The sequence below is a fragment of the Nicotiana tomentosiformis genome, chromosome 3 (assembly GCF_000390325.3).
Source record: "Nicotiana tomentosiformis chromosome 3, ASM39032v3, whole genome shotgun sequence".
Taxonomy (NCBI): domain Eukaryota; kingdom Viridiplantae; phylum Streptophyta; class Magnoliopsida; order Solanales; family Solanaceae; genus Nicotiana; species Nicotiana tomentosiformis.
The window spans coordinates 44,742,801-44,769,084 of NC_090814.1; the positions used below are offsets into that span (position 1 = coordinate 44,742,801).

At 40.7% G+C, this 26,284-nt stretch overlaps 2 protein-coding genes across 2 annotated transcripts; both read left to right on the plus strand.

Moving 5' to 3' along the window:
- The first annotated feature begins 10,308 nt into the window (after nucleotides 1-10,308).
- LOC138907731 (uncharacterized) lies at nucleotides 10,309-11,969 on the plus strand. Its single transcript, XM_070198338.1, has 2 exons — nucleotides 10,309-10,599; nucleotides 11,406-11,969. The coding sequence occupies exons 1-2, from the start codon at nucleotides 10,309-10,311 to the stop codon at nucleotides 11,967-11,969; spliced, it is 855 nt and encodes a 284-aa protein (XP_070054439.1).
- A 598-nt stretch (nucleotides 11,970-12,567) lies between these two features.
- On the plus strand, nucleotides 12,568-13,083 carry LOC138907732 (uncharacterized). Its single transcript, XM_070198339.1, has 2 exons — nucleotides 12,568-12,687; nucleotides 12,856-13,083. The coding sequence occupies exons 1-2, from the start codon at nucleotides 12,568-12,570 to the stop codon at nucleotides 13,081-13,083; spliced, it is 348 nt and encodes a 115-aa protein (XP_070054440.1).
- Nucleotides 13,084-26,284: the final 13,201 nt, after the last annotated feature.

The following is a 26,284-nucleotide window of genomic DNA, read 5'->3' on the forward strand; positions in this document are numbered from 1 at the left end:
ATCTTGCCTAACTTTGTGAGGGTGAAACTACCCGATAGGATTTGGTTTAATTGCACTATTTCAATTATGCAGAAGATGTTTACATGAGGTGACGAGGGTGTATACGGGCTCATATGTGGAAATTGACCTGTTTAAACTCTTAGGTTACTTATATGCATTTAATTGAAGTTGTTATTACATGGAAAATCTTTCATTTTTGAGTTTATTCTTCCATTTCATTATGTTGTTGTTGAGACTCTTATATACATTGTTGGTGAGTCGTGGGCTATGCGTAGTTGTTATATTGGTATTGTTGTTTCGGAAATGTTATGGCATATGGGCATGTGTGGCGCGAGTTGATTATTGTATTGTGATAAGATGCGCATGCGACGACATAAGGGTTTTGATATTGTGTAATGATCCGGCCGATCATTTTGAGTATTTTAGCCTTATTCCCCTATTTATTGCCTCCTCTATGTTATATTGTGGTTATGCGGCTTGCCAGGGTGGTTAGTTTTGTTTCAGGCGAGTTTCAGAGTGAAATGGGACACTTAGTCCCAAAGTTGGAAGCTTAAGTTGAAAAAGTTATCAGGAGTATAACTTTTGTGTAGACAACTCCTGTATGGAGTTTTGATGGTTCTGATAGCTTCATATGGTGATTTTTGGACTTAGGAGCATGTTCGGATATTGATTTGTATGTCCATAGGTCGTTTTGGCTTGAATTGACAAAAGTTAAAAAGTTGAATGTTTGGAAGGTTGAGAAGTTTGACCGAGAGTTGACTTTATCGATATCTTGGTCGGATTTTGATTCTGGAAGTTGGAATAGGTCTGTTGTGTCATTTATGACTATTGTGCAAAATTTGAGGTCGATCGGGGTTGGGTTGGTATGAATCAGCGTTAGTTTTGGAAGTTGGATTTTCATGGTTTCCATAGGTTGGAATTGGGTTGCAATTTGTAGAATCGATGTTGTTTGATGTGATTTTAGTCCTCGAATAGGTTCGTTATGTGTTTTGAAACTTGTTGGTATGTTCGGACGGGGTCCGGGGGGTCCGGGTGTGAATCAGATTTAAATCGGGATCCATTTTGGATTTTGAGGACTGCTGAAGCAGCTGAAGTCTGGTGTCATCGCACCTGCGGTGGGAGTGGCTGCAGACACGCAGGTGCGAGGGAGTCATCGCAGAAGCGAAGAGGGCCAGCAAGGGGAAGGGTCGTAGGTGCGGAGTTTGGTGCGCAGATGCGCATCCTCAGAAGCGGATAACACACCGCAAATAATTCGGAGAAGCCGCAGATTTTGGGCCTTTGGTTATGGACCAAATGTGCGGTGGTGAGCCGTAGAAGCGACCTCGCAGGAGCGGTCAATGTTGTGGCGAAGCGGAACCAGATAAGTGATTGGTGACCGTAGAAGCGATAAGTCCTTGCTTAAGTGGAAGCCGCACCTGCGATGGATTTTTCGCAGAAGCGGTTGTAGGTCCGAAGAAACGAAGTCGCTGGGCAGAAAAGGGGCAGATCGAGGGTTTTATTTCATTTTCCATATTTTGAGTTGGAGAGCTCGGTTTTGGGCGAGATTTTTAAATAGTTGATTAAGGTAAGTGATTCTTACTCGGATTTGGTTGTTATACATGAATCCATCATTGTTTTTATCATATAATTAGTGTTTTGAGTTGGAAAAATAGGGGAAATTGGTTAATACATAAACTATTTTTGAGGATTTGAAGGTCGATTTGAGGTCGGAATTGAGTAATTTTAGTATGGTTGGACTCGTTATCGAATGTGTATTCAAATTTTTTATATTTTGTCGAGGTCTGAGACGCGCGCCAGGGGTTGACTTTTTGAGTTGACTTATTGATTTTCTTTAAAGATTGTAACTTTATTATCCGAAATAGTTTCCCATGGTTTGTATTTACAGTATAAATTTACTTTGGATAGATTCAAGCCATTCAGAGTTGAATATTCGCGGAAAAGGCTTACTAGTGGATTGAGTTAGCGTGTTTGAGATAAGTATCTTGCCTAACTTTGTGTGGAGAAATTCCCCCTTAGGATTGGTGTTATTTTGTGTCAATTGTGCTACGTGGAAGCCGTCTACGCAAGGTGATGAGTGGGTAGACGGGCTATATGTGGTAATTGATTGGTTTAGGCTATTTAGCTTCTTTTCATACCTTTAATCGCATTGTCATAACATGTTATATCTTTCATCATTAATTATCCTTACATGCATTATTTGACATTGTTAAATATTCGTCCCATCTCTTACTTGTTATTTGCCCTTACATACTTAGTTGAAGTTACTGTTTCCTTATTGCCTTGTTAAATATTTAAGTTTTGAGTTACCTTTCTTGAAGTTGTTATTTTTGGGATATCTTATCATTGAGTTTTGGTGTTGAAGTTGTAAAATCCGTGAGCACATTAAGGCGGAGTTGTAAACTGTTAAAATACCATTCTTGTTGAGTTATTCACTTTCAGTTGCTATTGTTGAGACTCTTGTACGAATTATTGTTGCTCCTTGGGCTATTTGTTGTGGAAACATTGTTATTGTTGATTCTTTTCAGAAGTTGTGGAAGCTGGACACTTGCTGTGCGAGTTGTGATATGTTATGATATTGATACACATGCGATGGTATAAGAATATGGGTTGATACACATGCGGTGAGATAAGGTGGGCTTGATACGCGTGTTGCTAATAAGGGAACTACGTGAAGTCACGCGGTGTAATAAGGTGGGTAAAACGGAGGTAGCTATTTCGGGAAAATGATTTTCGAAACCAAATGTAAGGCTCCGGTGGTGATATAACGATAGATTATGCTTTTGACTGTGAAATGAAATTACGAGGCGGTACCTCGGTAGTGATTCTTGTTGCTATCCTTCATTTACATCACTTGTGTTTTGTCTGCATTGTTTCCTTGGTATTCTTATTATGTGTTCCTCCCGTGATGCCTTTATTGCCTTAATTTCAGTGTAGCTATTTTTGTTGTATTTCTTCATTATATTTCCATTGTTTTCATTATTATACTGTACCATACCCGTTCAACTTCTTTATTTATTCCAGTAGGGGTCTTGACCTGACCTCGTCACTACTCTACTGAGGTTAGGCTTGATACTTACTAAGTACCATTGTGGTGTACTCATATTACGCTTTTACACATATTTTTGTTCGGATCTAGGTACTTCATACTAGGCCAGGCATCCGTGAGTTGAGCTTTGGATCAGAGACTTCAAGGTATACCTTCCGATGTTCGTAGGCCTCGTAGTCACCCTCTGTCTTAGTTTCTATTGCATACTCTTATTATAGATATTGATGTATTAGGGATGTTCCAGTATACTCGTGTAGAGCTTTTGACTCTGTCTTACTAGATTTTGGGAGTTATTGTCAGCTATGTTGTCAAGTTTTTTTATGATAGCTGGTTGGTTTAGATTGATGTTCTTGTATTATATATGTTGTTTCTTCGTGTATGTTATACCTAGTCTTAGAGACTAGGTGCCATCACAATATCCTGCAGAGGGAGATTGGGGTCATGATAAGTTGGTATCAGAGCTCTAGGTTCATAAGTGTTACGAGTCATAAGTAGGTTTAGTAGAGTCTTGTGTGTCGGTAGGAAGACGTCTGTATTTATCATCGAGACGCTATGGAACTGTTAGGAAACATCACTTCTTTGATTCCTTATTATGCAAATTTGTTGACTTTAAAAATTTGAATATTTGTGTTTCTATTCTCTCACAGATGGTGTGGACACGCACCGCTGCATCTGACGATCAGACACCTGCACCCATTGCTAGATCCGTGAGAGGTCGGGGCAGTGCAGAGTCCGGGGAGGGGCATGTAGTGAAGCTAGAGCACTTGCCCGAGCTGCGACAGAGGAGCCACCGGTAGATTTAGTTGGGATGGGGGGCAGGCACCTGAGAGGCCTGTTGCCACCCCTGCACTTCAGGAAACCCTCGCACAGCTCTTGAGCAAGTTTGGTACTCTAGCTTAGGCAAGGTTGATTCCACTTGCACAAGCCTTATCTCAGGCTGGGGGAGGAGCTCAGACTCCAGTGGCCCGTACCCTAAAGCAGTGGGTCCATGTTGAACAGGTCCCAGAGTTTATACCAGTGCAGCCAATTGTTCCAATTCAGCTTGCGGTTAGGGCAGTAGCATTTGAGGAGGGGCATCTTAAACTTAAGACGTACAAGAAGTACCACCCTCCTACTTTCAGCGGCCTAGCTACAGCTGATGCACAAGGTTTTTTGGAGAAATGCCACAGTATTCTCCGCACCATGTGTATTATGGAGACGAGCAGGGTTGATTTTACTACATTCCAGCTATCGGGACCAGCGTATCATAGATGGCGGTCTTATGAGCAGGATAGCCTAGTCGATGCAGCTTCACTCACATGGGTTTAGTGTTTAGAGATGTTCTTGAGATAGTTTGTTCCCCAAAGCCTTCGGGATGCATGGCGCACTGAGTTTGAGCAACGGCGCCAGGGTACCATGCCTCTGTCAGAGTATGCTGCCAGATTCAGTGAGTTGTCCAGACATGCACCTACTTTAGTTTCCACAGTCAGAGAGTGAGTCTGTCGATTTATCATTGGCTACTTTTAGGTCTCAGGTTTCCCATTATGCACCGCCATTATCTAGTGCACCTCCTACATGGGGTGCTTTCATCGGTCAGTCTAGCCGTCCAGGCCCGAACCAGTTTCAACAGCCACATCCTCCTAGAGTCTGTTTTGAGTGTGGTGATGTTTTTCATATGGTGAGGGACTGCCCCCAGACTTAGGAAGGTTGCACCTCCACTGACTACTCACGATCCACGTATTCCACAGGGTCCCTAGACTTCTTAGGACAAGGTCACTGCTCCAGTTGCCATTCCACCTGCACAACCTGATAGGGGTTGAGGTCAGACGGGTAGGGGTCGCCCTAGAAGGGGAGGCCAGGCCAGATGTTAGGCTTTTCTGGATAAGACGGAGGTGAGTGTATCAAACGCTGTTATCATAGGTGTAGTTTCTATTTGTAATCAATTTTATTTAATCTTGGCTCCATTTATTCGTTTGTATCATCTTACTTTGCTTTGTATTTAGGTATGTTTCGTGATTCTTTTAGTTCTCCTATTTATGTGTCCATGCATGTGGGAGATTCTATTGTTGTTGACCGTGTGTATGGGTCGTGTTTAGTTATCATTGGTGGTTTTGAGACCAGAGTTGATCTATTGTTTCTAAGTATGGTAGACTTTGATGTTATCTTGGGCATGGACTAGTTGTGGCCCAATCATGCTATTCTTTATTTTCATGCCAAGACGGTGACATTAGTTATGCCAGGTTTACCGCGGTTGAAGTGGAAGGGTACTTTGAATTACGTTCCTAGTAGGGTTATGTCCTTTCATAAGGCACATCGGATGGTTGAGAAGGGGTATGATGCATAAAAAGCCCTTGTGAAAGATGTTAGTGTTGATACTCCTACCGTTGAGTCAGTTCCGGTAGTGAGAGACTATCCAGATGTATTTCTGGCATCTTCCCGCAATGCTGCTTAATAGGGATATCGATATTGGTATTGATTTATTGTCGGGCACTCAACCTGTAAGGCCCCGTAAAATTTTGCAAAGGAAAAATAATATTTTGTAGTGCCGAATTGGGCTTACGTTTTTTAGGATTGTATAAATTCTTCGCAGTGAGAGAGCTCACCGCGGCTCGGGCTTTTTGGGTTGAACCGTGCACCGGAAAGTAAAGGAAAAATTTGGGCAGAACAAACACACTTCTGCGGCCCAATATGTGGCCGCAGAATCACTATGCGGATCGCATAATGGCCGAAGAGTGAGGCAGCTATTTGGGCCAATTTGATGTCAATTTCGCGGCCAATTATGCGACCGCATAACCATTTCGTAGGCCGCACTTTGATCGCATAATCAGCCTTTGGCTTTTGCGGAGAGAGGTTCGGCGGCGCGTTATGCGACCGTAGAACAGGTCTGGGGCACATTATGCGACTGCAGAACTGGTCTGCGGACCGCATAATGGCCACAAAGTGAGGCAGAGAAGCCTAGTTCCGGAGGGTCATTTCGCGTACCGCATAAACATTATGCGGTCGCATATGCGACCGCAGATCTTGTTCCGGGGCAACATTTTTGGGTTTTTATAACCCGACCGTACTTCGTTAAATAGACGATTTGTCCAATTTTTGAGCTAAAATCTGATATTTTAGAGAGAAAGGAGAGTGTCTTAGAGAGAGAGAGAGAGAGAGAGAGAGAGAGAGAGAGAGAGAGAGAGAGAGAGAGAGAGAGAGAGAGAGAGAGAGAGAGAGAGAGAGAGAGAGAGGAAACAATAGGCTAAAATTTCATCAATATTTTCTCAAACCTTAGAAGATTAACAAGGAAAACTCACAAGGTCTTCATCCTAGAGGTACGATTCTACACCCTAACCCTCAATTTCGAATTTTGTCTAGAATTGGGTAATTAGTAAGATAATGTTTGGGCATGAGAGTTGTTCATCTTCCATGCATGTGTTATAAAAGGGTGTAAGAAGATTGTTGAGCTAAGAATGGAAAAGAATGGGTTGTTGGATGATGGAATCCTCTATGAAACGACCTTGAAACCTTAATGCACACCTAGTGTTTGATAAAATGCTCAAATGAGCTAGAACCATGATCATCCTCCTAATTGTGGTTCAATTTGTTATATTTCTAAAATAGATCGAAGTTGCTAAAAAATTCGGAACATTTTAGAGTTAAGGAAGCTACATTGAGGTATGTTGGCTAAACTCTTCTCTTAGAATGGAATCCCACAATATTCATGTAATTTATGTAAGTCCCGAGTGGTTCATTAAAAAATTGGCTATTCCGAAAAAGTTTGTGTTGAAAGATATATATTCAATATGTATACCAAATGCTATTATCATGCCATGTTATCATTTGAGAATGGGTTCAAGTATGGGTTGAGCAATAAAAATGTTCGACTTCAAAGTTCAAACAAAGGCTATTATGCCAAATTTTGTGAAGAATCTCTATGTGCCTTAGACTCTTTACTGCTCACCTAAGTACTACATACCTTGATTTGAATTATTGTTGATGATGAATATGTTAGAAAGTGAAAAGGTGAGCATGAAATACTATATACGGCTAATGTGCCATGAATGATTTTATAATTGTGGCCACTAGTGCCAATGAAATGAAAAGATGTGAAAGAAGTATGAAATGCGATGATTGATATAAAATGGTTGATGTCTCGAATAAGAAAGCCTAGTCGATCGGGTCGTGATCGGACACCATGCCGCACACATAGTGGTGATTGTGCTAGAAATGGTAATTAAAATTGTGAATGTGGTTTATGTCTCTAGTGAGATGTCCTAGCCGATCAGGTCATGATCGGACTCCGTGCTAAAATTACGGTGGTATTGGTATTGTGAATAATGGTATTGTGACCGATGGTATATCGGTACTAAGAATCTCGAACCTGAAAAATATGGAAATTTACGTGAAATCTTATGTGGTTCTTAACTTGATGTTTTGCTATTGTTCGAGGCTTCCATTGATTTTATGATTATTCCTCTTTGTGATATTATTCATTCTATTGAGAGGGTGTTTTGTCATTCATACTAGTATTATTCCATAAGTACTAACGTCCCTTTTACCGGGGGTGCTGCAACTTCAATTTATGTAGGTGGTTCCACAGCAGGAGACACTGATCAGTGATAGCGGTACACCCTCTTCCCCGCAGACTTGGTGAGCCCCACTTCATTTTGGGGTCAAGTATCTTTTGTTCCTTATATATTGTGTTTGAGGTATAGCCGGGGCCTTGTTGCCGGCACTATCATAGTACTCTTCCGAATCTATAGAGGCTCCGTAGACATGGTGTGGGTTGTATATTGGTGCTGGGGAAGTCAAACTATTTATGTTGTGGTTGAATTACTATTTCCACTTCAGACTATGAAAATGTGTGTGAAATTTGAGACTTTAAAATGAAGTAACTAATGGTAAGAAATTGGTATAGCAGACATGATCACTCTATTGCTTGATTAACAAAAATATGTATTCTCTTTATTCGTGAATGAGTTTGGGTAGAAGGAAATCTAATAGGCTTGCTCGGCTGGGTTCACTCGGTTGGGCGTCGGTCGCGCTCCCCGAGTTTGGGATGTGACAAACTTAGTATCAGAGCCTAAGGTTTTAGAGTGTCCTAGGATGTCTCGGAGCCGTGTCTAATAGAGTCCTTCTTATCGGTGTGTTGTCGACCACATCTACAATTAGGATGCTACTTGGGAATTTAGGAATAATAACCTTCTTTCATGTTCTCGATCGTGCCATAAAGCTGATTGTAAGATTGTTCCCCCTTTAATTTGTGTGTTGCTCTAATTTTCTGCATATGGCGCCTAAATATAAGGCAAGAACAGGCCAAAGAGCCAATGTCACCCCAGGAGTGGTAGTTGATCCTATATTTGATGATGCGGGTGAGAACCCAAGGAGTGAGAATAATCCTCCAGTTACTACATTGCCTGATTCTACTACAACTGACCAGACCTCACCTGTCCCTATACCTACTGAGGGTGCAACGGTTCCTCCAACGGATATTCCAGTTCCACCTCTAGATGTTGGCTCAGATAGTGGCTTCCCATGCCTAGAGATCAAATGTTGCACCCACTTCTTCCAGTCAGCCAGGGTATTCTACTAGTTCTAGGGTGAACAGGTTTCTCCAGTTGGATCCTCCAGTGTTCACGGGTACTAACCCAGAGGAGGATCCCCAAGACTTTATTGATGAGATGCACAAGACTCTCCGAGTTATGCTTGCTACTGAGATGGAGGCAGTGGAATTGGCCTCTTACCGCTTGAAAGAGGTGGCATATTCTTGGTTTGAACTATGGAAGGAGTCCCGTGAAGAAGGGAGCCCTCCGGCGAGGTGGGGAGAGTTTGCCAATGCATTCATTGATCATTTCTTGCCTATCGAGACTAAGGCAGCCCATGCTGCTGAGTTTGAGAACCTGAGGCAAGGTAGCCTAAGTGTGTGGGATTATCATATGAGATTCACGTACATGTCTAAGTATGCTATTTACACGTTGCCCACTATGGAGGCTAGAGTGCACAGATATTTACAGGGCCTTAGTCCCATGGTAATTAATGAGGCCGTTATAACAGCCTTGAATTATGAGATGATTTATGGAAAAATGGTGGCATTCTCTCACGCAATAGAGACTCGCAAATTGAGGAACAAAATAGAGAGAGAGGATAGTAATAAGGCCCAGTCTGCGTGTAACTTGGGTGGTTCCTCTGGTGGTGGCAAGTCAACATTTAGGGGAGGGTCGTCAGGGCCATCTCAGTCCTTTGCTCAGTCTTCGGCTAGTGCACCGCCATCAGGGCCCAGTCAGTAGCAACAATGGAGCCGTTTCAGGCCCAGTCTGGGCAACATGGCTCCTATCAGCATGATCGTCATGGTGGTAGATTCCGGCAGCATGGGAGGCCCTTATGCCCTACGTGTGGAAAGATGCACTTAGGAATATGCTACATGAACTTACCCATATGCTACGGGTGCGGATTGAGGGGTCACATTCAAAGGGATTGTCATTAGTCCTACCAGGGTGCGGGCAGGGGCTCGTCACAGCCAGCCAGTTCTGCAGCTACTACATCCGCAGCACCTCCTCCAGCTCGAGGCACTCTAACGCCCATAGGGCATTGTGCAGCTAGGGGTGGAGCATAGAGTTCAGGAGGATCTGGCCGTTTCTATGCTCTGAGGGGTCTCCAGAATTCAGAGGCTTCTCCAGATGTTATCACAGGTCTATTGACTATCCAATCTCATGATGGGTATGCTCTTATTGTTCCGGGTTCCACTTTGTCATATGTCACTCCTTATGTTGCTATGGAATTTGGGATAAGAACCGGAAGAGCTTCATGAGCCATTCTCTGTGTCTACTCCAGTTAGTGAGTCTATTTTGGCCGCATGGGTTTATAGGGATTGTGTTGTCGCGTTGCATGGTCGGGACACCGTGGCCGATCTTATTGAATTGGGAATGGTCGATTTTGATGTGACAATGGGGAAGGATTGGCTTTATTCATGTTTTGCCAAGCTTGATTGCTGAACCAGGACTATTAGGTTCGAATTTCCAAATGAGCCAGTTATTGAGTGGAAGGGTGATGATGTAGTGCTAAAGGGTAGGTTTATTTCTTACCTTAAGGCCACGAAAATGATCAACAAAGGGTGTATTGACCATCTGGTCCGGGTTACGGACACCGCTGCTAAGGCACCTATACTTTAGTCTGTGCCCGTTGTGAATGAATTTCCGGGAGTCTTTCCGGATGAACTCCCTGGGATCCCACCAGATAGGGAGATTGATTTTGGGATTGATATGATGCCAGACACGCATCCTATATCTATTCCACCCTACAGAATGGCACTGACAGAAATGAAGGAACTAAAGGAGCAGTTGAAGGACTTGTTAGAGAAGGGTTTCGTCCGGCCGAGTGTGTCGCCTTGGGGCGCACCAGTTCTTTTTGTAAGAAAGAAAGATGGGTCACTGAGAATGTGTATTGACTATCAGGCACTTTACAAGGTCACAATCAAGAATAAGTACCCACTGCCAAGGATAGATGACTTGTTTGACCAACTGCAGGGTGCTATGTACTTCTCCAAGATCGATTTAAGATTCAGATATCACCAATTGAAGATCAGGGAGCCGGATGTTCCGAAAATAGCTTTTAGAACCCGATATGGTCACTTTGAATTTTTGCTTATGTCTTTTGGGCTAACAAATGCCCCAGCAGCTTTCATGGACCTTATGAATCGAGTTTTCAAACCGCTCCTCGATTCTTTATGATAGTGTTTATTGACGATATCCCTCTATATTAACGCAATCGAGAGGACCATGCTGATCATCTTAGGGTAGTTCTGTACACCCTATATCAGCACAAGTTATATGCAACATTTTCGAAGTGTGAATTTTGGATGAAATCTATCACATTCTTGGGTCATGTAGTCTCTAATGAAGGAATTAAGGTTGATCCTCAGAAAATTGCATATGTGAAGAATTGGCCAAGGCCTACAACTCCAACATAGATTCGCAGTTTCTTAGGCTTAGCTGGGTATTACAGAAAGTTTGTGGAGGGGTTTTCTACTCTTGCCTCTCCGTTGACTAAATTGATGCAGAAGGCAATTAAGTTCCAATGGTCAGATGCATGTGAAATGAGCTTCCAGGATTTGAAATCGAGATTGACTACGGCACCAGTGTTGACTCTACCAGAAGGTAAGGATGGGTTTATAGTATATTGTGATGCTTAGAGAATCGGACTTGGGTGTGTATTAATGCAACATGGCAAGGTGATAGCTTATGCTTCTAGGCAACTCAAGAATCATGAAAAGAACTATCCAACACATGCCTTAGAACTTGCGACAGTGGTATTTGCATTGAAAATTTAGCGTCATTATTTATATGGGGTCCATGTGGATATATTCACGGACCATAAGAGCCTTCAATATATTTTCAAGCAGAAGGAACTAAATCTGAGGCAACGAAGATGGCTTGAGTTACTCAATGACAATGACATTGATATTCTATATCATCCATGGAAGGCTAATGTTGTGACGGATGCTCTTAGACAGAAATCTATTGGTAGTTTAGTACACTTGGAGGCATATCAAAGATCATTGGCCAAGGAAGTTCACCGATTGGCTAGTTTAGGAATTCTTCTCACGGACTCTAGCGAAGGAGGGTTGATTGGGAAAAATAGGGCTGAATCATCACTTGTTGTGGATGTCAAGGAGAAGCAATACAATGATCCATTGTTGGCACAATTGAAAGAGGGGATTCATAAACATAAGACCATGGCCTTTTCTCTTGGCATGGTTGATGGTACACTAAAGTACCAAGAGCATCTATGTATTCCAAATGTAGATGGTCTCCGAGAAAGAATCATGGTAGAGGCTCACACTTCTAGGTATTCCGTGCACCCGGTCTCTAGAAAAATGTATCAGGATCTTAAGGAAAGCTATTCGTGGAATGATATGAAGAGAAATGTAGCGGACTTTGTGGCGAGATGTCCAAATTGTCAGTAAGTGAAGGCCGAACACCAAAGGCCTGGTGGGTAGGAACATAGAAATTCCAACGTGGAAGTGGGAAATGATTAATATGAACTTTGTGGTAGGACTACCTCGCACTTCGCGCAAGTTTGACTTAATTTGGATGATTGTGGATCGACTCACGAAATCAGCACACGTTTTGCCGGTTAAGTCTACCGACACAACAAAATACTATGCTTAGTTGTATATCAAAGAAATAGTCAGGTTGCATGGCACTCCTGTTTCGGTCATTTATGAGCGGGGAGCACAATTCACTGCTAATTTTTGGAAGAAATTTTAGCAAGGTTTGGGTACTCAGGTGAATCTTAGTACAACATTTTATCCACAGACGGACGGGCAAGCAGAGGGGACTATTCAAACGCTCGAGGATATGTTGCGCACTTGTGATCTAGACTTCAAACGTAGTTGTGATGATCCTTTTCCACTCATAGAATTTGTATGCAACAATAGTTATTATGCTAGCATTCAGATGGCACCATTCGAGGCTTTATATGGAATGAGATGTAGATCTCCCATTAGGTGGTTCGAAATTGGGGAAGCAGAGTTGATAGGACCAGACCTCGTGCATCATACTATGGAAAAAGTTAAAATAATTAAGGAGCGGTTGAAGACTGCTCAGAGCTGTCAGAAGTCTTATTCAGATGTTCATCGTAGGGATTTAGTGTTCAAAGAAGATGATTGGCTATTCTTGAAGGTTTCCCTCATGAAAGGTGTAATGCGATTTGGTAAGAAAGGGAAATTGAGTCTGAGGTATGTCGGACTATACAGAATCATTCAGAAGATCGGTGAGGTGGCGTACAAGCTTGAGCTACCACCTGAGATGTCATTAGTTCACCCGGTGTTTCTTGTTTCTATGTTGAAGAAAGTAGTTGGAGACCCGACACTCATTATTCCGATTGAGACTATTCAGGTTAATGAGGAATTGACGTATGAAGAAATTCCAGTTTCTATTATTGATCGGCAAGTCCGAACGTTGAGAAATAAAGAAATTACATCCGTGAAAGTGCTATGGCGAAACCAACAGATTGAAGAGGCAACTTGTGAGGACGAGGAAGAAATGAAGAAAATGTATCCTTACTTGTTTGAATAGCTATGTATTTACAAAGTTGTGATCTATGAAAATTCTAAGAGTTATTTCCTACGAATTATGTATCATTGTACAAGTGATGTTAAGGGTGTACCATTTCTGGTAAAATATTGCTTCTGAGGCCACGGTTGGTGTTGTTCTTATGTTATATTGCATCATCGGATTATGTATATGTTGTTAGGATTGATTTCTGGGATTCTCTGATAGGTGGATAGTCCCAGTTACAGGGGAGACTCTGGCGAAATTTTTGGAAATTTAGGGAGTTAGCCAAATTTTGAAACTATTGGTGAGTGAGAATTAACAGTTATGCCACATTTGATGCTAATAGAAAATTTTGATTCTCATTCGGGGACGAATGATCCTAAGTGGGGGAGAATGTAAGGCCCCGTAAAATTTTGCAAAGGAAAAATAATATTTCGTTGTACCGAATTGGTCTTACGTGTTTGAGGATTGTATAAATTCTTCACGGCTCGCCGCGCTCGGACCTTTTGTGTTGCAAAGTACACCAAAGGAAAAATTTGGGCAGAAGAAATGCACTTCTGCGGTCCACTAGGCGGCCGCAGAATCACTCTGCGGACCACATAATGGCCACAGAGTAAGGCAGCTATTTGGGTCAATTTTGATGTCAATTTCGTGTCCAATTATACGACCGCATAACTATTTTGCGGGCCGCACTTTGATCGTACAATCACCCTTTGGATTTTGTGGAGGGAGGTTATGCGGACTGTATAACGGCCGCAAATTGAGGCAGACCAGCCCAGTTCCAGAGGGCCTTTTCGGGTCCATTTTGCGGACAGCATAAACATTATGCGGTCACATATGCGACCGCTGATCCTCTTCCGGGGAAACATTTTTAGGTTTTTATAACCCGACAATACTTCGGTAAATAGATGATTTGTCCCATTTTTGAGCTAAAATCTAATGTTTTAGAGAGAAGGGAGAGTGTCTTAGGGAGAGAGGAAACCCTAGGCTAAATTTTCATCAATCATTACTCAAATCATGGAAGATTAACAAGGAAAACTCACAAGATCTTCATCCTAGAGGTAAGATTCTACCCCCTAACCCTCAATTTCGAATTTTGTCTAGAATTGGGTAATTAGTAAGTTAATTTTTGGGCATGGGAGTTATTCATATTGCATGCATGTGTTATCAAAGGGTGTAAGAAGATTGTTGAGCTAAGAATGGTAAAGAATGTGTTGTGGGATGATGGAATCCTCTATGAAAGGACCTTGAAACCTTAATGCACATCTAGTGTTTGATAAAATGCTCAAATGAGCTAGAACCGGGATCATCCTCCTAATTTTTGTTCAATTTGTAATATTTCTAAAATAGATCGAAGTTGAAAAAAATTCCGGGACATTTTAGAGTTAAGTAAGCTCCATTGAGGTATGTTGGCTAAACTCTTCTCTTAGAATTGAATCCCGCGATATTCATGTAATTTATGTAAGTCCCGAGTGGTTCTTTATAAAATTGGCTATTCCGAATAAGTTTGTGTTGAAAGCTATATGTTCAATATGTATACCAAATGCTATTATCATATCATGTTATCATTTGAGAATGGGTTCAAGTATGGGTTGTGCATTAAAAATGTTCGACTTCAAGTCATGTTCAAACGAAGCCTATTATGCCAAATTTTGTAAAGAATCTCTATGTGCCTTAGACTCTTAATTGCTCACCTAAGTACTACATACCTTGATTTGAACTGTTGTTGATGTTGTTGATGATGAAGATGTTAGAAAGTGAAAAGGCGAGCATGAAATACTATATACGGCCAGTGTGCCAAGAATAATTTTATAATTGTGGCCACTAGTGCCAATGAAATGAAAAGATGTGAAAGAAGTATGAAATGCGATGATTGATATAAAAAGGTTGATGTCTCAAATAAGACAACCTAGCCGATCGGGTCGTGATCGGACACCATGTCGCACACATGGTTGTTATTGTGCTAGAAATTGTAATTGAAATGGTGAATGTGATTGATGTCTCTAGTGAGATGGCCTAGCCAATCGGGGTCTTGATCGGACTCCGTGCTAAAAGTATGGTGGTATTGGTATTGAGAGTGATTGTGGTTGATGTCTTTAATCGGATAGCCTAGCCGATCGGGTCGTGATCGGACTCCGTGCTAAAAGTACAGTGGTATTGGTATTGTGAATAATGGAATTGTGAACGACAGTATATCGGTACTAAGAATCTAGAACATGAAAATATGGAAATTTACGTGAAATCTTATGTGGTTCTTAACTTGATGTTTTGGTATTGTTTGAGGCTTCGATTGATTTTATGATCGTTCCTCCTTGTAATATTATTCATTCTATTGAGAGGGTGTTTTGTCATTCATACTAGTACTATTCCATAAGTACTAACGTCCTTTTTGCCGGGGGCGCTGCATCTTCAATTGATGCAGATGGTTTCACAACAGGAGATACTGATCAGTGATAGCGGTACACCCTCTTCCCAGCACACTAGATGAGCCCCACTTCATTTCGGGGTCAAGTATCTTGTTCCTTATGTATTGTGTTTGAGGTATAGCCGGGGACTTGTTGTCGGCACTATACTCTTACATATCTATAGAGGCTCTGTAGACATGGTGTGGGTTGTTTATTGGTACTGGGGAAGGCAAACGATTTACGTTATGGTTGAATTACTATTTCCACTTCAGACTATGATTAACGAAAATATATATTCTCTTTATTGGTGAATGAGTTTGGGTAGAAGGAAATCTAATAGGCTTGCTCGGCCGAGTTCACTCGGTTGAGCACCGGTCACGTTCCCCGAGTTTGGGGCGTGACACCACCCATCTCAACCCATTTCTATTCCACCATATCGTATGGCCCCAGTAGATTTTAAGGAATTAAAGGAGCAGTTGCAAGAGTTTCTTGATAAGGGCATTATTCGGCCAACTGTTTCACCTTGGGGTGCTCCGGTTCTGTTTGTGAAGAAAAATGATGGTTCTATGCGCATGTGTATTGAATATCAGCAGTTGAACAAGGTTACAGTAAAGAACAGATATCCATTACCACACATTGATGACTTGTTTGATCAGCTACAGGGTGCCAGAGTGTTCCCAAAGACTAATTTGTGGTCAGGTTATCATCAGCTAAAGATTCAGGATCCGGATATCCCGAAGGCTGCCTTTAGGACTCGGTATGGTCACTAGGAGTTCCTTGTGATGTCATTTGGGCTAACCAATGCCCCAGCAACATTCATGCACCTGATGAACAGTGTATTCCAGCCTTATCTTGATTCATTTTTCATTGTGTTTATTGACGATATCTTGGTGTACTCCCGCAGCCGGGAGGATCATGAGCAGCATCTGACGATCATGCTCCATACCTTGAGAGAAAAGAAGTTGTATGCAAAATACTCAAACTGTGAATTCATTCTGATTCTGTGGCATTTTTGGGTCATGCAGTATCGAGTGAGTGGATCAACGTAAATCTTAAGTAGATTGAAGCAGTGCAGAGTTGGCCCATACCGTCTTTAGCTACGGAGATCTGGAGTTTTCTTGGTTTGGCCAGGTATTATTGCCGTTTCATAGAACGTTTCTCATCTATTCTTGCACCTATGACCAGATTGACCCAAAAGGGTGCTCCTTTCAGATTGTCCGAGGAGTGTGAGGAGAGCTTTCAAAAGCTCAAGACTACTTTGACTACAACCCCAGCGTTGGTGTTGCCTACAGTTCGGGGTCATACATTGTGTACTGTGATGTTTAACATGTTGGCCTTGGCGCTGTGTTGATGCAAGATGATAGGGTGATTGCCTACGTGTCTAGGCAACTGAAGACCCGTGAGAAGAATTATCTGTTCCAGGACTTGGAATTAGCAGCTATTGTTCATGCCTTGAAGATTTAGCTGCACTATTTGTACAGTGTCCCTTGTGAGATCTATATCGACCGCTGGAGTCTCCAGCATCTGTTCAAATAGAAGGATCTTAACTTGCGATAGTGAAGATGGTTAAAGTTGCTTAAGGAATATGATATCACTATTTTATATCATCCTAGGAAGGCCAATGTTGTGGCCGATGCCTTGAGTCAAAAGGCAGAGAGCTTTGGCAGTTTAGCATATCTACCTGCAGCGGAGAGGCTATTAGCATTGGATGTTCAGGCCTTGGATAACCAGTTATTAGATTAGTTGTTTCGGAGCCCATTTGGGTTCTGGCTTGCATGGTTTCTTGATCTTCTTTATATGATTGCATCAGAGAGCGTCAGTATAACGACCCCCATTTTCTTGTCCTTAAGGACACGGTACAGCACTACGATGCCAAGGAGGTTTCTATCAGAGATGACGGTGTATTGCATATGTAGGGCCGATTATATGTGCCCAATGTAGATGCATTGTGTGAGTTAATTCTTCAGGAAGCCCATAGTTCACAGTACTCCATTCATCCGGGTACCGCTAAGATGTATCAGGATTTGAGGCAGCACTATTGGTGGAGGAGAATGAAGAAAGACATAGTGGAGTATGCACCTCGGTGCCTAAATTGTCAGCATTCGTTGTTCGTCTCCCACGGGATTAGAAGAAATTCGCCGAGGTATGGGTGATTATGGACAGGTAGACCAAGTCAGCTCATTTTATTCTGGTGGTGACTACATATTCTTTAGAGCAGTTGGGTTACGTCTATATCCGCGAGATTGTCTGACTTCATGGCGTGCCGGTATCCATCATCACTGACCGGGGCACGCAATTTACATAAAGTTTCTGAAGAGTCCTACAACGTGAGTTAGGCATACGGGTGGAGTCGAGTACAACATTCCACCCCCAGACGGACGGTCAGTCCGAGCGCACCATTCAGATATTGGAGGATATGCGTCATGCATGTGTTATGGAGTTCGGGGTTCTTGGGATTAGTTCTTACCACTAGCGGAGTTTGACTACAACAACAGTTATCAATCGAGTATTTAGTTGCTCCCTATGAGGCCCTATATGGGAGACGGTTCCATTCTCCAGTTGGCTTGTTTGAGCCGGAAGAGGCTAAGCTATTAGGCACATATTTGGTCCGAGATATCTTTGAGAAGGTCATGTTGATACAGTATCGGCTTCGTACAGTCCAATCTAGACAGAAGGGTTCTGCGGATTGAAAGGCTCATGATATTACATTTATGGTTTTATAGCGAGTTTTGCTCCGGGTTTCACCTATGAAGAATGTAATGAGCTTCGGGAAGAAAGGCAAGTTGAGCCCTAATTATATCAAACCTTTTGCGATCTTTGAGAGAGTGGGGAAGGTGGCCTACAAGATTGCATTACCACCTAGTCTATCTGCAGTCAATCCGGTGTTCCATGTTTCTATGCTCCGGAAGTATCACGGTGATCCATCCCATGCTCTAGATTTCAGCTTAGTGCAATTGGACAAGGATTTGTCTTATGTTGCGGAGCTGGTGGCCATCTTGGATAGGCAGGTCCAAAAGTTGAGGTCAAAGAACATCACTTCAGTGAAGGTTCAGAGGGGAGGCGACTTGGGAGACCGAGCATGATATGTGTAGCCGTTATCCTTATCTTTTCACCAATTCAGGTATGTCTCTAAACTCGTTCGAGGACAAACGTTTATTTTATCTAACGACCCGGCTAGTCGTTTTGAGTATTCTAGCCCCGTTCACCTATTTATTGCCTCTTCTATGTTATATTATGGTTATGCGGCTTGTCGGGGTGGTTGGTTTGGTTTTGGACGACTTCCGGAGAGAAATGAGACACTTAGTCCCAAAGATGGAAACTTAAGTTCAATGAGTTGACCTGAGTTTGAATTTTATGTAGACGACTTCGGAATGGAGTTTTGATGGTTCTGATAGCTTCATAGGGTGATTTATGAACTTAGACACGTGTTCGGATATTGATTTGGAGGTCTGTAGGTTGTTTTGGTTTAAATTGGAGCAAGTTAGAAAGATGAAGGTTTGGAAGGTTCAGAAAGTTGAGAGTAATCGCAAAAACGAAGAGGGCCAGCCAGGGGAAGGGTCGGAGGTGCTTAGGTTGACGCGCAGATGCACATCCACAGAAGCTGATAACGCACCACAGATGCAGAAATTGGGCCTTTGGCTATGGACACATGTGCGATGGTGAGCCGCAGAAGAGAGCTCGCAGGAGCAGTCAATGCTCCGCAAAAGCGGTTGGTGACCACAGAAGCGATAAGTCCTGGCTTAAGTGGAAGCTGCACCTGTAATGGATTTTCCGTAGGTGCGGAGCCGTAGAAGCGGCAATAGGTCCGCACAAGAGAAATTGTCGGGCACAAAAGGGGCAAATCGAGGGTTTTATATCATTATCCATATTTTGAGTTAAAGAGCTCGGTTTTGGCCGATTTTGAGTGAGCTTTTCAAAGAGTTGATTGGGGTAAGTGATTCTAACTCGAATTTCTCTATTGTACATCAATCCTTCAATATTTTTATCATATAATTAGTGTTTTGAGTTGGCAAAATTTGGGAAATTAGTGAAAACTTTATAAACTATATTTTGAGGATTTGAAGTCATAATTGAGTAATTTTAGTATGGTAGGACTCGTTATCGAATGGGTGTTCGGATTTTCTATGTTTGGTCGAGTTTCGAGATGCGCACCTGGGGTAGAGATTTTGAGTTAACTTATTGATTTTCTTTAAAGATTGCAACTTTATTATCCGGAATAGGTTCCTATGGTTTGTATTTATAGTATAAAGTTATTTTGGCTAGATTTGAGCCGTTTGGAGTTGGATATTCGCGGAAAAGGCTTACTAGTAGATTGAGTTAGCATGTTTGAGGTAAGTTTCTTTCCTAAGTTAGTGTGGGGGAATTTCCCACTAGGATTGGTGTTGTTTTGTGTTAATTGTGGTACGTGGAAGCCTTGTACGTAAGGTGACGAGTGGGTACACGGGCTATATATGGTAATTGACCGGTTTAGGTTATTTAGCTTCTTTTCATGCCTTTAATCTTATTGTAATAACATGTTATATCTTTCATCATTAATTATCCTTACATGCATTATTTGACATTGTTAAATGTTCGTCCCATCTCTTACTTGTTATTGTCCCTTACATGCTTAGTTGAAGTTACTGTTTCCTTATTGCCTTGTTAAATATTTGACTGTTGAGTTAGCTTTCTTGAAGTTGTTATTTTTGGGATATCTTATTGTGGAGTTTTGGTGTTGGACTTGTAAAAGTCGTGATAACATTAAGGCAAAGTTGTAAACTGTTGAAATACCGTTCTTGTTGAGTTATTCATTTCAAGTGCTATTTTTGGGACTCTTGTACACATTGCAGTTGAGCCATGGGCCACTACAAAAAAAAACTAGAATTTGCTACGAACGTCGTCCCTAATTTGTCGCTAAAACACTCGTATTTAGCTACAAAACTTGTCTGTCGCTAAAACCTGACTTTTTAGAAGTGGGCTATTTGTTGTGGAAACATTGTTGTTGTTGATTGTTTTGGCAAGTTGTGGCATTTGGGCACTTGAGGTGCGAGTTGTGATATGTTGTGATACCGGTACGCATGCGGTGATATAAGGATTGGGATTGATACGCATGCAGTGAGATAAGGTGGGCTTGATACGCGTGTTGCTAGTAGGGGAACTACTTGAAGCCACGCAGTGTGATAAGGTGGGTAAAATGCAGGTAGCTATTTCGGGAATATAATTTTCGAGACCAAGTGTAAGGTTCCCGTGGTGATATAAGGAAAGATTGTGATTTTGATTGTGAAATGAGACTACAGGGTGGTACCTCGGTAGTGATTGTTGTTGCTACCCTTCATTTATATCACTTGTGTTTTGTCCGCATTATTTCCTCGATATTCTTATTATATGTTCCTCCTGTGATGCCTTTATTGACTTAATTCCAGTGTAGCTAATCTTTTTGTATTTCATCATTGTATCATTTCCATTGTTTCAATTATTATACTGTACCATGCATGTTCAGCTTCTTTATTTATTTCAGTAGGTGTCTTGACCTGATCTCGTCACTACTATACTGAGGTTAGGCTTGATACTTACTGAGTACCATTGTAGTGTACTCATACTGTGTTTTTGCACATCTTTTTGTGCATATCCAGGTACTTCATACCAGGCTAAGCATTCGTGAGTTCAGCTTTGGATTGGAGACTTCAAGGTATACCTGCCGGCGTTCACATGCCTCAGTGTCACCCTCTGTCTTAGTTTCTATTGCATACTCTCATTATAGATATTAATGTATTAGGGATGTTCCAGTATATTCGTATAGAGCTTGTGACTCGGTCTCACCAGATTTTGGGAGTTGTTGTCAGTTGTGTTGTGTAGTTCTTTTACGATTGCTAGTTGGTTTAGATTGAAGTTCTTTTATTATATATGTTATTTCTTCATGTATATTAGGCTTACCTAGTCTTAGAGACTAGGTGCCATCACGACATCCTATGGAGAGAGATTGGGGTCGTGACATATTAATGCAGGTGCATCGAGATAAGGGGGATTTATCTGTGTGTTGCTAGTAAGGGAAATTAATTTATTTGAAGCACACGCGGCAAGACAAGGGGGCTAAAGCGCGTGAGGCTATTTAGGAAAAAATATTTTCAAAATAAATGTAAGGCTCACTTGGCGATATAAGGAAGATTTGTGATTTGTGACTTGTGAATATGAGGTGTGGTACCTCGGGGTGTTTTTTATTAAAAACCTTGTGTTGGAACGACTTGATTATTTGGGTTGTCATTTGCTTTCCTTAATTGATTTCACTCGTATTTTAATTGTGTTATGATTATTTAGCTGCCTTATCACATGTTTACTCCTTGTTGTCATTTATTGCTTTTACATTTCATTGTTAGTTTTATATTAATCTTTTTTCCAGTGCTAGCTTTATATTAATATTCTTTCCATTGTTAGCTTTATATTGATATTCTTTCCATTGTTAGCTTTATATTAATGTTATGCATAGGCTTTGTGTCCAGTGAGTGTCTTGACTTGTACCTCATCACTAGTCCACCGAGGTTAGTTTTGATACTTACTGGGTGCTCTTTTGGTGTATTCATACTACGATTCTACACATTTCTGTGCAGATTCAGGTACTTTGGAGCGTGTCGGACGTTAGATAGCTGTTTGAGTTGCTGAGGAGACTTCAAGGCATACCTACCATTTCGCTCGCAGGCCTCAGATTCACCTTCTGTTGGCTTCCATTATTACTGTTTATTTCATTCCAAAATAATGTTTTATTTATAGATTTTTAGTGTACTCAGTAGAGCTTATGACTTTGTACTACCGGTTATGGGGTTGTATGACTATTGTTCAATTTCAACAATGTTGTTTCATTTATTAGTTTAATGTTTATCAGTTAAGTTGGTTATTTTTGTTAAATTTCATCATGTGTTAGGCTTACCTAGTCTTAGAGACTATGTGCCATCACGATCCTAAATGTTGGAATTAGGGGTCGTGATAGTTAGGTGCCATTACGACTTGATGGGATTTTGGGTCACGACAATTGTGTACACCTCTTGACATCGTTGAACATTGTGTACAATTCTTGACATATCTGGGGCATTGTATATACTCTCGATATAACTGGAGCATTGTGTATGCTTTGTATCATATTTGGGATATCATGTATACTTCATTGGGCATTGTGTATGTTTCGTCACATAACTAAGCCATTGTATATTCTTCATGACATATCTGGGGCATTATGTATGATGCTATGGACCATTGGGGTGTTTGATTAATTTGCTTCACCGCGGTTTATGGCAAGTCCTGAATGTATGTTTTTAGTGAGATATGTGTTGGATACTTCTTATTCACTCTGTTGATATGTGTTTATTAAATTATGCTTGTTGTTGTGTGCTTGTATTTTCTAATAGCTGTTTTGAGATATTTAAAGTTGCGATTTGAGGATCTCACTAGGTTATATTTACGTATAACTCACCTGTTACTTGCATGTCAATGCACATACTGTTGCAAGGATGAGAGTAGTGGATGATAAGTTGAGCCACCACATAATTCATGGAGGTTGCCATTCCTTTATTCTATTTAATTCTATTTATTTTTACTTTGCGGTTTGCATGCCCAATAGTTAAACTCGTATAACCCTATTAGATGATCCATGGTCATAGCGTTAGATTTGGACTAGAGATTTGTTATTTGATTGATTGTTGAATTTCGTAATTTTATTATAGATTTGTTTGGATTATTAATGTGTTTGGACTTGTACTTACTATCTCTTAGTAGCTATATAATTATTTAAATATATGAAAAACTGGTTCGCCTAGTGAGTGTTGTTGGGTGGGTGTCAATCACGTCTAGGGGGTTATTTGGAACAAGACAATTTCACTTTACCCCCTTAACCTTTAAGTATATAGAAATAATACTCTCTTCACCTTTTGAATAGTAGAGCGAATCCCCTCTTTGGTTGTGATTTATTAGTATGGTATGGACGATACTACACTAGTTGGTTAAGCCTAAGGAAAATGTATTAACTTATTGAGGTTATAATGTTATTTTGTTGTAAGACATATACTAGTAAAGAGAAAAATTGCGGTAAGACATGCACCGATAATGAGTAACGTATTACATCGTTGGACTTTGGCTGATGAAAATAATATAAAAACTATTGATGCCGTGAACTGATTTGTCCCTCCGCTCTGAGCCCGAAAAAATAATTTTAACGAGGCGATGACGATAATCCATCGGAAAAGAAAAGACAAGAACATGGCGAACTCACATTTTAGACGGTCACACGACTAGCTACCTTAGTTGCAGCCAAGACGGTTCCTTTTCCCATAGTAAGTCGGAATTACACATGTCATCCAAGCCTCCCAAAAATATTTTTAAATATATTTTCAAAAACCATTTAAAAAAATTATTTTATTTAATGTCGATGTTTAATTTATTCTACAATTATTTTATTTTTGTAATGACCCCGACCGGTCGTTTTGACTACTAGCTTTTCATTCTGTGTTTCGAGACTTTTCATAGCTCTATTTGACAATTAAATAGTTGCGTGGTCCGTGTCAATTTTCAAAAAAGATAAATGTGAATTTTAAAAGAAAATGTGATTTTTGACATTGAAAATCCTAGAGTTAACCACGGTCAACATTTTTGGTAAACGCCCTCGGATTGCTATTTTGACGATTCCGGTAGGTCCACATGATGATTTTTGACTTGTACGTATGTTTGGTTAGGTCCCGGGTTTCGGAGCATTATGTGAAAAGATGGAAAATTTAGTTTAACTTTGAAAAATTTTGAGCTACAACGAACGATCCTGGAACACTAATGTTATTTTGATGATTTGAGCTAGCGAGCGAGTTTGTATGATATTATTACACTTGTACGAATGTCCAAATTGAAGCGTGTGAGTTTTGGATGCATTGAGGACTGATTTTTGGCTTAACGAGACTGCTAGTGTTGAAGGTCTATAGGTCTCGCATTTGCGAGAACCTATTCACAAATGCAAGCCTCGCATTTGCGAGGTCAGGTTCGCAATTGCGACACTGGAAGGGGTTGTGACAGCTTCGCTTTTGCAAAACTGTGATTGCATTTGCGAAGGGTGGGTTCTTTGCTTTTGCGATGATTAGGTCGCATTTACAATGGGGTATGTGTTAGGGGCATCTTCACATTTTTGAAGCCTTATTCGCATTTCCAGACTTCCCATGTTCACTTTTGCGATAAATGCAAGGCTCAGAAGCTGTTCTCTTTTGCGAAAAGTGGTTCGCTTTTGTGAACATCGCAATTGCGAACAAGCGATATCTGCAGGTGGGTAACATATTAGAATTTCGGGACTTAGATCATTTTACACCATTTTTCAATCTTAGACTCCATAGAGACAGTTATTCACCAGCTATTTCTTCCAAAATTCACTGGTTAGTAACTTCAACTTGTTTTCAGTTAATTTTAATTACTTTTTCATGAATTTCACCAACAAATCTATGAATTTGAAGGTAGAGATTAGGGGTTTTGGATAGAATTTAGGAATTTTATAAAATTTAGATTTAGACCTCAAATTGGGGTCGGATTTCGAAATAAATTTCATATTCGGGCTCGGAGTTGAATTGGTAATCGGAATTTGGTCTTAATTGAGGATTTTGACCACGTGGGTCCGGGTTAACTTTTTGTTGACTTTTGGAATTCTGGCAAAGATTAAACCTTTATTGTTTGGGGATATTTTCTTTAGCATTGTTTGACTTCCTTAGATGACATTTGACTAGGTTTTGATCATTTTGAGAAGTATTTCTAAGGAAGACGGTATGGGATTGTGGAAATTATTCCAGAATAGTCTAAGTGTATTTCTTAGCTTTGTTGAGAGAATTTTCCTAGTAAATGATTTTGTTCGCTACGTGCGAACGTGATGCATATACGAGTTGACGAGCGAAAATCCATGTGCCAGGATTTCTATGCTCAAGAGGGGGAATGATATGCTTTTTGTGACTTGTTGAACTTGGTTATCCCTTGACTTATGCTTCACTTAATCCTATGACCTATGAATTTAATTATCTGTGTTAGAAATCATGTTAGAACATATGTCATATTGAAAGGATTTAACGCGCTACTTTTAGATTGTTTACATACTTACTTTCATCGTAGTATCATGAACGCACATCTATACCTGTTGTTAACATGTTACTTGAGTTTCTTTATCCGTAATAAGAGATGATGATTGGGCCTTAGGATAATGTTTGGCACGATGGTTATTTCCGTGTGGTTGATATGATGTTGGCACGAAGAGTATTTCTATACGGATTGAAATAAGATTGACTTGTTTCCATGCGAAAAGAAAGAAAGTTGGATTTCTGTTATGATTACTCGTTCGTTGGACATATACATGTTGTCTACCTTGGTTCCCATCTATGTTTTTGTTTTTGTTTTTGTTTTGTATGTTACTTTCACGCTTGTGTTCCTTATGTAGTTTACCTATATGTTTCCTATTTGGTCTATTACTGTCGTATCCATATTCCTACCTTGTTAGTTTTCGTTACCTCTACGCTTTAACTTGAGTTACTATTGCTACACGTCCTTACCTAATTCATGCATTTACTTGTTACTAGCCTTTACATGTTACCCGCCCTTAATTGTTATGTGATTTATTTATTAGATGCCTCAACCTGTTACATGCTTTCACTTACTATATGCCTTTACTTGCAACATGCCTTTACTTGTTACATGATTTTACTTATTAAATGCCTCAATTTAATACATGTTTTTACTTGCCAAAAATCTTTTTTCGTTTCATGTCCTACTCTTCTTTGCTTAACCGGATTGGGTAAATTTTAGATAGGTTGTGTGTTTATTCTTTGTGGAAGCCTTTT

Bases quoted from the DNA above. Each gene is read 5' to 3' on its own strand.
- LOC138907731 (XM_070198338.1), top strand. From the start codon at position 10,309: ATGGCACTGACAGAAATGAAGGAACTAAAGGAGCAGTTGAAGGACTTG. The intron at 10,600-11,405 runs GTTCCGAAAATA...ATTTTCAAGCAG, and splicing joins TGAAGATCAGGGAGCCGGAT to AAGGAACTAAATCTGAGGCA.
- LOC138907732 (XM_070198339.1), top strand. From the start codon at position 12,568: ATGGAAAAAGTTAAAATAATTAAGGAGCGGTTGAAGACTGCTCAGAGC. The intron at 12,688-12,855 runs GTTTCCCTCATG...TCTATGTTGAAG, and splicing joins ATGATTGGCTATTCTTGAAG to AAAGTAGTTGGAGACCCGAC.